Source organism: Amphiprion ocellaris, chromosome 9, assembly GCF_022539595.1.
Source record: "Amphiprion ocellaris isolate individual 3 ecotype Okinawa chromosome 9, ASM2253959v1, whole genome shotgun sequence".
NCBI classification, from domain to species: Eukaryota; Metazoa; Chordata; class Actinopteri; family Pomacentridae; genus Amphiprion; species Amphiprion ocellaris.
This window is the reverse complement of record NC_072774.1, coordinates 13,679,655-13,691,779: the sequence shown is the minus strand read 5'-3', so window position 1 is coordinate 13,691,779 and position 12,125 is coordinate 13,679,655. Positions and strand designations below refer to the sequence as shown.

Sequence of the window (12,125 nt, the reverse complement as noted above, 5' to 3'; positions counted from 1 at the left end):
CTACAACAATTATTGTGTCTTTGACCTTTGGCTGATCCAACAGTTGATCTATGCCTCACATTTGTTGCACTCCTACTGATTGTATTAAACTTCTGTTTATTTTGTACTGTCTAAATGCCTAAGTTAAACAATCTTTGCAGAAGTAAATTGTTCCCACTCAAACTAGTTGATGCATCAAAGAGAAAAAAAAAATCTATATGTTATCTCTAAAAGAACTAAATAGGCCACTGACTGCATTCTACCTGCTGGCTTTATTAGTCTAAATGAATTCTAAGTAAACATAAAAAGCTAGTATTTGAACCACATTCAGTCTTTGAACCTGGTTATTTTACACGTAAAAATAAAATGACAGACTTGGAATAGACCACGTACCACCTGCCCATTTTCCTATGATTCTGAAAATAGAATGATATACACTGGTTATCCAAGTGGAAAACTATAGAGGAATATATCACAGCGACATACCGCAAAATTACACTCGACTTTTTGGTAAATTGGGTCACTTTTAAAATAGTGTCAATTAGTTTGAAGTATGTAGCGCTTCTTCGTCTGATCAGGAGAATTTAGTCAGATGAGAGCATATTCACTAACCAATCCACTTGTCCACATGAACACCACAGCCCTACTACATAGATTTGCGCTTTAGATTCATTTTGATTTGAATGGTCTTTCATACAACACCACTTTCTTTATAAACCTTGCGTGGTTAGCCACACAACCAGTAAGACAAATTGTCAATAGAGTTCGAACAAATGGTTGTTGGATCATCTAAAATGATCTGAATCGCTATCCAAAAATACTTTTCCAACATTAGAGGAGCTGCTTCCCACATTATTTGTGCAGATACTACAATTCAGCAAGCATGCCCACTTCATGCAGCGATTGTCCAGGTGTTTGAAGACAACACATGCCAAAACTGAACTCAACTGAACTGAACTACTTCTATACTTTTTGTGCGCACCATTGAGTGAAACTGTATGGATGCCTCTAAGGAGTAACTGAATTACTGCATCTTGCCCCTCTCTGCCATGGCAGACCTGCTGCCCTGCCTTTGAGCATTGACACATATAAACACAATAGTTTATTTCAAGCTTACTGTAAGATTGGTTAGCATGTGGTTTGTTCTGTGAAGTGAGGGTAACAGATATTGCAGTTTCTAGGTGAAACCATACCAGGCTGTATTTTGTTTTACCAATGCTATGTGGGCTCTAAGTCAAATAGTTCCATTCATTTTGTGTTTAGGATTTAAGTACATCACTATAAGTAGTTAAAAATCAGTGTGCGAGTTTATTGCTGTCTCTCTGTGGACGCTGACTGCAGGCCTGCTAGCTTCTTGTGCCACGGAAAAATCAAGTCCTGCCACATGCAGAGAAAAAATAGCCTCCAGGTGTTTTCCCCCTGATGGAAGCAGTGGTGGGAAGCTTATTGGTGGGCTGCAGTGTCAGGGTGGGCTAGAAAGGTATTCTGGGTCTTTTCCATGAGTCAAGTTGTCAGTGATGAATTGCACAGGGCAGCAGAGAGAATGAGTGGGCTTGTTCTCATTCAAGTGGATGTGACTGAGGAAAATTACCATATTTAGTCTCTCGTAATTGGGTAGTGCTGACATTTATGGTTAGTCAAGAATTTAAGACTCCTGGATTGAAGGTGATTGTAGCTATTTGTGTGCAGCTAATGTTGTGAAATGCATGTTTGCACCCCGCACCTGTAGAATCCAGAGAAAGAGTCACAGGTTTTGATCTGTATGTATAAAGCAGAAACCTATGCCTCCGCTTACCAAACAAGCACTTTGTAACCTTCTCACAACTCATACTGTAGATAAAAGTGAGCACAGCCCATTTGTCTCCTCTGGATTCCATGGCAACAGCTGAAAATGTGGACAGAGAGAAGCATCACTTTAACCCTGCTGAAAATCACAGCTATCCCTTCAATAACTGCAAAACCATTCAGTGAGATTACCTGCCGTATGAGGCTGCTACTCCTCCATAGGCCCCTCCTGATTCCTCTTTCATGGAGTCAGAGCTGCACAGCGCTCAGTCAGGCGTTATGAAACCACTTCGCTTATCACATATATTTAGAAACACTGTAAAGCAATGTGATAGCACAAAGCTGCAATTTGAAGCTATGGCTTTTTTTGCGTTGCTGATCAAAGTACAGCTGGTTAAATGTGAGGTTAATTCAGGTTTACTGGGACTCATTGGCACTAAGGCATATTCAATTAGTTGAACAGAGTGCTCGGCCAGCCTCTGCTGCTGCTGTTTCCTACATTAATCTGGTGGAGAGAATTAAAAGAGCGTTAGAGAAAAGCTGTGTGCACTGACAGGACTTGGATTTAAATTGAAGCAGAATGTGTTAAGAAGGCTTGAATTTAGATTGAAGCAGAGTGTCTAGTAATGTCACTCTGTTATGAGGGAAATTCTTTCTAGGGTTAGGTGATATGATGAAACTGTTTAACCTGAACCAAGTGGCCAGCTGTATGTGTAATTTGTAGGTACATTTTGTTTTGTATTAAGGAGCCAGTGTTATGCTTTTTGTCTTTTCTTTAGTTTGTTATTGATTTTTGTGCACGTGAAACGTCTGTGAGAACCTTGCAGACCTAACTTGTTTTATGGCACCTATCCAGGCCAGGACACGAACCAGGGATTTTCTAGCTGCAAGGCGAAAGTGCTAACCACCAAGCCACTGTGCAGCCCTGCAGGAAATGTGTTTGACTTAATTCAATCACAAAAAAAGCTTAAATTGATGACTAGAGCTCCATTATTCAATTGATTACTTGTCAACTATTAATTTGATCCCCAACCATTTTAGTAATCAATCAGTTGGGTTGAGTGTCTTTTTCAGAAAAGAAAGTACAAATTCCCTGAGTCCATCTTCTTAAATTTGCAGATTTCTGGTTGAATTCCTCCTCTGTAATGGTAAACTGAATATCTTTGAGTTGTGGACACAATAAGACATATTCAACAACCAACTAATTGATTTCAACAGTGAAGCTATTTATTGGTTGCAGCCCAGCTAGTGAGCTTCTAGTGCAAACAAGACAAACAGGACAGCATTCAATGCGATATATTTACATTACAATGAAAAATGTTAAAACAATTATATACAAACATGACTAAGATGTCCCAGTCTATTTTACCTCCTGCATATATTTCTCAGATGCAATTTGGTCTTTTGTTTGTGTGGAGCACAAATTGTGCCTTTAAAACTGAAATTGGTACAGTAACTTTGTGCACGTTGTCACATCCCTCTGTAGCTGTCAGAGGTAATAGCACAGCAGACATTTTGACTTTAATTAATAACATTACCAATGGCTGAGTTCTAGTTCCAAGAAGCTATTTCTGTGAGCCAGCATGCAAAATACCAGTAATACAGCTTAAATGGAGTACAGCTATCATCATGGGTTATTCCTGCTATGAGATGTCAAAATGTCTGCTGTGAAAAAGGTCTATTGATGTTGGGGGCATTGTCTCAGCATGCTACCTAACATTTCAGAGAGCAGCATGCTACACTAACTTTATTGTCAGTACAGCAAAGGGAGATGGGAATTTAGTTATTTGTTTTAAAGTTGTCAGAATTCAAAGTGTTGAATTTGGCCTTTTATTGGAGCTCATTGTAAGTCTGCAGTGTGTCTGAGATTCTTTTTCAGTGTAAAAATGAACGTCTGAAGCACATTTCACTGTAATCAATCCAGTGATTACCATCAAGGTCAGTATGTTGGACCAACACTATCAAGACTAAAATCTTGATAAATGGCCAAATCTCTCATTTCCCCAACAAAAGGGAGTGCAGTGAATTAACATACTGTACATACTCTGTACGTTCGCTCACTGGACTCATAAAGAATAGATGCTTCTTAACATATTTTTCATCAAGGAGGTTGTACTTGTATTTTCATCACATCAAGCAATATGTTAGCTCCAAGAAGGCCCTGCATTACAATGGAGTTTTGTGCACTTTGCTTGCACAAGTCGGTGAGTAGAGAGTAATTGCATCGGCTGTTGATTTATGATGCTTGTACCTGATTAAGTTGGATAAAGAGATTCATAAACAGAATCCTGATGCTGTGATGTGAAGCATCTTCTGCTTGGCTCCTCTAACTGGATTATTGCAGTAGATGTGCATTTATGTGCGAGTGTGTGTGTGTGTGTGTGTTCATCTGTCCGATGTGATGCAGCCATACAGTAGTAGTGGGGAATATTAGCTGCTTGATGTTGAGCACTGTCTCCATTAAAATTTTATGTGCCCTTGCTTTGATGGACACACATCAGCACCAAATAGTAGTTTATGTGCAAACGCTGGCGACTCCCACACACAAAAACACACACACACTCACTCCGGCGTTCTTTTATCTGAACAGAGCTCCTTTAGAATGAGTGGCACTCTGCTGTCTTGTGGGACATATGGCTCAGTGTGACCTGCCAGTGTCCTTCACTGTTGCTGGCATCGCACCAAAGCCCCCCAGGCTGCACTATCCTGCACTGCTCTCTGCAGTTAGTACCACCTTCTGACACTGACTCTCAGTGTTCACACAAGCTCTTTTATGTCCCGATGTTGCAATCGCAGTCACTAGTCTCAGTAGGACACTCTTAAAAGCACACACGTATTGTATCAGGGCACAAACAAGGCTGCACAGAATCCTTGATTTTATGTCAGTCAGTATACAGAGAAGACAGAGGTTGTAATTCACATTCAAAAGACTACAACCAATCAGCCACAACACTAAAACCACTGACAGGTGAAGAGGATAACATTGATTATCTTGTTACAGTGGCAACTGTCAAGGGCTGAGATGTATTAGGGAGCAAGTGAACAGTCAGCTCTTGCAGTTGGAGAGTTAAAAGCAGCAAAACAGATATGATCCACTGTGACAACGACCAAACTGTGATGGCTTGGTGACTGAATCAGAACATTTCCAGAACAGCAGATCTTATGAAGTGGTCCATACCAACCAACTGTGGTCCAAAGACGGACAACCAGTGAGCTGCTCAGGAGTTTTTTATGCACATGTGCTACAAAGGCTGGCCAGTAGGGTCTAATCCCACAGAAGATATAATACATCTCAAGGGGAAGCATTGCTGTAGACTGCTCAGAATGGCCATGCTGACCCCTGTCCACCACAGAAAGCACCTACAATGGTCGTGTGAGTGTCAGAACTGAACTATCAAGAAATACAGAAAGGTGATCTGGTCCGATGGATAAAATATTCTTCAATATTACATGTCAGGGTGCCCGTGTGTCGTTTACCTGGGAAACAGATGGTAGTAGGATGCACTGTGTGAAGTAGGTGAGCCTTTAGCAATGTTGTCCTTGGGGACCTTGGGTCCTATATACATGTAGATGTTACTTTGACATGTACCACCTACCTAAGCATTGCTATAGACCACGTATATCCCCTTCAGCGATGTTGCATGATGTCAGTGGCCTTTTTCAGCAGGATAATGCTCCCTGCACTACAAACTACACTGCAACCGTCATTCAGGAATGGCTTAAGGAGCATACCAAAGAGTTCAGTGTGTGAACTTGGCCTCCAAATTAACCAGAGATTTCAGTCTGGTCGTGCACCTGTGGGATTTACTGAATCTGTCACTAGCTGGGCTTCTGCACCTCCTCAGACCCAAATGAACATTTGGCTATCTTTGCATGTTTGATGCGCGTGCTCGTCAAGTGGAAAAAAGACTGTATATTGTAAAAATGTTTCATTATTTTATTTAGTTTTGCCTTTTCCAGAGTTCTGCCTACTGCAATTTTAAATAAATTTGTTAAAGCTGCAGTGGTGCATGTTTTGGGCCACTTGGGTGCAGAAAAACCTAAAAAAACACATCCAAAAGTACACATTCTGCACTCACTATATCAGGTACAAAACAAAGGTAGTCTTGTATGCAACAGCTCAGCTATACATTCTGCTTTTACAAATTAAATAATGATCAGATTTATTTAACTGCGTGTTTGTTATTGGGACTGTAGTTTGCAGTGATGATTTTACTGAGATGTGCCTCTAACATTTCACCTAAACAGAAACACATTTCAGTGTAATGCAGTCCATTACAACTCTGGCTACAACCTCAGTAATAAACTTACAGATTAATTAACAGCTCTTGGAGAGCTTTAACAAAAAAATGTCCATTATAAGCATCATAATGACAGAATATGTACTGGAGCTGTTCAACTAAATTACATTAGATGTACAGACATATCTAATAAGGTACTCAACAGTCCTTATTATCAGCAATTTAGGTTGTTTTTGTCTACTATAATAGCTTTGTCTGTCTCCATCAACTCTTTAACGTGCTATTATGCCGTGCAGTTTGGTAATGAGCGGGTGGGACAAAGTGGTTTTACTTGGACGTACTCGCTGAACACAAATAAAGCCGTTTTTTACCAGCAAAAGTTGCAGGCCATAAAATCAATCAGCTAAATGAGGCTAAAACGCAACATGCTCCCAGTTTATTAAGTCCACCATACTAATGCAACTTATTAGAACAGATCAGCTTTCACCTATCGGTGCACGACTGTGTTTTTTGAGAGAAAATTCATCATGAATGCCTGTAGTCGCTTTTTATGTCTTTGCTTAGTTCTTAGTGTTCTTGGGCCCACTGTCAACACACTTTGGTGTTGAGCCAAGATTTATAGCTCTGCACTTGACAGTATGTGCTATATCTTTCTGAGGTTAACTGTGATGTTTCAGAAGGACCAGTGTTTCTGATTAGTGCAGCACATTCTCCCATTCATTTCCCCTCAAGTCTCACTTTTATGAATTCGGGGACTGTGGGGCCAAATATGGCGCCACTGTGAAATGTGGTTTATTTTATTTTATTTTTTTCTTTTTGCTTTCAGTTTTCAGTTCCTCCAGATGTAATGTATCGTACAGCTGTGGAGGATATACTATGTTTTTTAAAAAATCTATCTTTGTCTCCAGATAAGACATTTCCTCATTTTCCTTTGCTGAACAATTAGCTAACACTTCAATTAGCTAACAGATCATCTTTAATTTTGTTGTACATTGTGTGTTTATGATGACAATTAAAAGCATTTTAAAAGCATTCTATGATGCAGCTACTAGCCTGTGGGTTGTGTCTGAATCCACATTTACCTTTAAAATATTTCTTGGATAAATTTGAGCTAGTTAATTGCTTTCAGTATAGGTTTGTGAGTTCATTCATGATTTTGAAACCTTTCCATTGCCTATAATGCATCTGTTTGCCTTTACCACTAGAGAAATTTTAATTTGAACTTTTTAAATCTCAGATTGTTTTCATAAAACTGTTAACCATGCCAATTAAATCAACATTTGTTAGCGTAATGTTCCTCAAATCCAATAAAGAGAAGGACAAAGAGTTTTTGGTTTTTGGACTTGTGTGTTCATATTCAGTACAGAACTTCATGTTGCAGTACTTAAAACTGTCTGTTTGTGTACTGACCTTGCGTTCTCCCTGTGCAGGTACACCCTTTGCTGATGCGCGAGAGGCGCTCAGAGTCTCACAGGAACAAGCTGCTGCGGCGGACAGTCAGCGTTCCTGTTGAGGGAAGGCACCATCCCGAGATGGGTGAGCAGAAAAACCTTTAAACGGCTTTTAATTATGCAATATGCAGATAGAGATCTTAGTCAAGGTCCATTTGAAAGTCTTTTTGTATTTCAGTTCTTCGTTTTTATTGAAGTTTTTGTTTCCTTCTGCACTGATCTTCAAGAGATTTGTTTCTGACGTAATTTTACCTGAAAGGGATGTGGTCCAAATAACAAGCTAATATGAGAGTTTGACAAATCGAGTGGGTATTGTTTTTTTTCGTACAAGCTGTCCTCTTCTATTGCCTTTAAAGGTGAATGTGTAGCAAAGAGAGTATTATACATTAAATAGACTACATCTTCATGTCTTGATTTAAGTAAGTCTGGGTGCTTTCCTAACTTCCAATGAAATCACCTAAGCATCTTTAGGAACTACGATAGAAAACTGAAGGAATGATCACAAAACTTGTTTCAGTATTTATCTGGTCATCAAGCTCTGTTTAAAACCTGCAGTTTGGAAGTTGTGTCTCCCCCCTCTGGCAGTGAGAGAAATTACACAAACACTGTTAATGCATGCTGATAACTTGCCGCTTATCAGTTTCTTTTTTAGACAATATTCCTTCCTCTAAATGCTTAATTTCTTGTGTATCTGAAGTATCAGAAGCTTTTCTTGAATGCTTCCTATGTTTTTCCACCATACTTGCCATAGCCTCCATCTCTGTCACTACGACTTCTCTCTTCAGCTCGTAAAATGCATCCTTACTACTCAGGGCTTCAACTAATTTCTCTCTCAATTATTTTTGAGATTATTGTTTGGCCTACAAAATGTCACGAATTATGAAATATGTCTCGCTGTGTGTCCCAAAGCCCATGGTGAAGCTCTCACAGCTCTTAAACTTCATTCATTTAAACATGATTTTGAAGAAGTGCATTTAGATCAGACACTTTTCCATAATGGAGGATATATGGAAATCACTTACATTTTTTCACTAAATCATATGAAGTTAATATAGAGTGAATATTTTGTGTAATTAGTTCCAATTGACCAGTCCATTTTCTAATCTGTTTTCTATTAGCTGCAGTAGTGGCAGTGAAAAACAGACTCGGCAAGAACAAACATAAAAACACATTTTTACATTTTGTGCATCACAAATTGAATGCTTGTAGGCTATCCAACACATACAATGTGTGATACTGTAACTGCACAGCTTTATTCAATAGGATTACTAACGTACAGCTTAACAGGTTTGTAGATATGATGTATTCCCTCAGCTGAGCATCTGTATCACCCAGAGTAATGCCAGGAAAATAATTAGTGAAAGGGAGATACTTGTTACAGCCAATTTAGATCCCAAACTCTGAACAGAATCTCATCTAGCGCATGTTAGCTGTGCAGAATCAGTTACCATGGTGATCTAGTCAGGCTTACAGAGCGCCGTCATCATGACAGGAAAAACTCTGGATTTAGGTTCAGCATACTTTGCTAACCCATTTATCTTGTTTTTTAGTACATGCCTAAAATAGGCTGTTTTGTCTACAATCCAAAGATATTCCGTTTACTGTCAGAGAGGAGAAAATAAACCAGAAAATATTCACATTTAAGAAGCTGGGATCAGAGGATTTTGACTTAAAAATGACTTAAACCAATTGATTGATTATTAAAAATAGTTGGCTATTACATGATTTGTTGACAACTAATTGATTAGTCTTTGCAGCTCAACTACTGATGTGCAAATGCAGAAATGTCGCCACAGACAAAAGATTCATTTGTTGTACTGCAAAATACAAATGTAAGTCCTGTACTCTAGCTGCAACACAGACTTGAAAAAAAAGACTGTCAGATTAATGGCACATTTTTCAACAATCTTTTTCCTTTCAACCATTTTTTGGGTATTGCCCTGGATGTGTCTATCCTTCATTCAACTTTGATTTTCAAAAACACTGTCACCTGTATTACTTTAGGCTAGGTTGCTCATAATAATAGGATAGTTGCATAGCAACAAAAATGATGTAAAGCTCTTGGTATCCTTTGAGCCATTACACTCTGTGTTACTAGCGACGCTCACAGCAGCACTCTGCATCTGAGCAGAGATAAAAGCTCCCATCTGATCAGAGCTGAAGGCAGTTGTTTCCTTTCAGATTCAAACTCGCTATTCTTTCACTGGTTTGATGTATCAGTTATCTTGCTTTGAAATGAAACTTATGTATTGATTACTTGATAATCTTTTGAGTGCTCTGTCTGTCTTTGCCACTGATGAATGAGTATTTATTCTCAGTTATATTTTCTGTCTTCTTTATGCTTTTAAGCGTTTCTGTGTCTTCTGTTGCTCTCTCCTCTCGGCTTTTATCTGGCTGTGTTGTCCTTTCAAATTCTCCCTGGACCCTGTGAAACTGACCCTCTGATAGCAGCCTTCCTCTGTTTGTTTTGGCTGACTCAGTCTCTCTGGGCCCTCTACAAATGTCCTGCTCAGTTTCTTCCTCTGCCTTCACCCGACACTTCTCCGTTGCACTCAGCTATTTTAAGGGTCCCTCTTGTGACGTTCTCCATCCACGATTCTGCCGCTGCTGCCGCTTCTTTCCTGCCCGACAGTGCTGATTCAGCTGGATAAATATTTCCCTCGGTTTTCATATGAATGTTTATCTGACCTTAAAGCGGTCAAGCAGTGACACATCAGTTGACATGGTCCCGCTGCGTTTTGACATATGCTGACAGAGCGATGTCACTTTATATTGCCCATGTGGAAGCGTATTGTAAACACATTCACATATGGTTTTTTTTGCTATGCTAAAGGCCATAATGCACTGACACCATTACAGACCATCTGTAGTGCCCACGCCCAAAGAGCCAGAAGAGATCATTGGACTCCAGGTAGTTAGTAATTATCAGATGCACAAAAACTGTTGTAAGGCCACAGTTAGAGATGGAGTCAACAGGGAGCCAAATGACCTAGTTTATAAGTTCCCTGACATAGAACTCTGAGCTGGTGAAAATTCATGAGCAATACTAATTTGTTAGCGTGCACCAAGCGTGTTTAATAAGTCATTGTATACCGTGATTATCATTCGTTCAATTTGAGCTTACTTCTGTCATGTTTACGGTGTAATCTGACTACAGCCGCACGCTGTGCTGTTGCTGCTGATTTGACACAGCATCACACTGGTTCTACTAGTCAGTTACATTCGTTTTTTGCATGCTACATTGCTGCTTTTTTGTGCACATAGAATTTTTGCAGTAATGCTGCTCTTTACTTGCCTGAAATGCCTCATTCAAATTTAAGGCTTTTCTTCCGTTACTTAAAACATTTGCATATTACCTACCTAGCAGCTAGTTTGGTACACGTTCAAATAAAGAATCAGCAGATTAAAGAGACAGTAGCTAAAATAAATATTTTACAAGGATGTTCAGAAGTGCAGCAATGTCTAGCATGACAAAAACCATGTGTCTTTGAACATTACAGCAGGAAAAGACATCCTAGTAGACATATAAATATGCAGAATATTTATATTCAATATTAGAGGAACTATTTCAGCTTTTTAGGAAATTCATTCATTAACTTCATTGCCACAAAAAGGATGAAGAGACTGATATGACCTCATGCCTGTATGCTAAATATAAAGCTAAATCTCACAGCTGGTTATCTTTGTTTATCCCAAAGGGAGGGAACTGCTGACCTGGCTCTGCTCAGAGGTGACAGAATTTGCATGTTCTATGTCAGAATGTTGCATCCTATTAAAAGCTCTTAATGTACGTGATTTCCAGATCTTATTTCAGCACAGTGACTTCCCAAAGTATAAGTGAGACTGGTATTGATTCTCTTTTTTAAAGTCAAAGCACAGTCCAGTATTCACTGTATAATTGATTTTAAACATGTGATTCAGCATTATTACATTAGATACTATCAAATGTCACACGAGGAGTGTTGCGAAATATACAAGGTGTGACTATTAAATAATGAGACAGGGTTTATATCAGTCGAACCACAGCATGCAGCCTGAACCATGTACATAAGCTAAACAATCCTTGAAAGTTTTAATCTGCTCAAATAAAGCAAAACTGAATTCCAGCATTGGTCTCATTGTTTAACAGCCACACTTCATATATCCTAAATTACAGCCTTTGTGATATGTTGGTTGCATCATGACAAAATGCAATTTTAATTTAAAATCCGTTATTGGTCAGCACTGACAAACAGGATAGTGTTGTTGCACTAAAGAATAACAAAATTTCAAAGTGATGAGCGTGCCGGCGTCCTCAGAAGTGAGTCCCTGGTTTTACTCAGATCAGGAGTCCATTTGCTACATGCCACTCCCTTATTCTTCCCACATTTACTCTCTTCACTGCCACCATGAAATGCATTAATGGAAAAGCCTAAAATAGCTAATCCTAAAAAACGATAAAATCCCTCTCTGGTCACTGATTAAATCCCTAAATAGTCATCTTCATGTGTCATAATTACATATTTATTTATGTATTTCAGGAAAATAACTCTTCCTGTCCTGAAATGTAATTCTACACTTTTGCTTCCTCTAGAATGTCCATGATGTGTCTTCCAGTATATGAAAAAACACCATATGGCCATACGGCTGGTGTTTTTAATATGATGGAAGACATATCATGAGCGAAATA

At 39.0% G+C, this 12,125-nt stretch overlaps 1 protein-coding gene across 16 annotated transcripts in view; it reads left to right on the top strand.

Moving 5' to 3' along the window:
* The window catches only part of syngap1b (synaptic Ras GTPase activating protein 1b), a 183,475-nt gene that overhangs the window by 58,002 nt on the left and 113,348 nt on the right, over window positions 1-12,125 (top strand). For all 16 annotated transcript variants that reach the window (XM_055013883.1, XM_055013875.1, XM_055013882.1 and 13 more), the window contains one exon: window positions 7,436-7,541. In XM_055013883.1, the coding sequence (XP_054869858.1) occupies window positions 7,436-7,541 (106 nt within the window). The remainder of the gene's footprint in view (window positions 1-7,435; window positions 7,542-12,125) is intronic.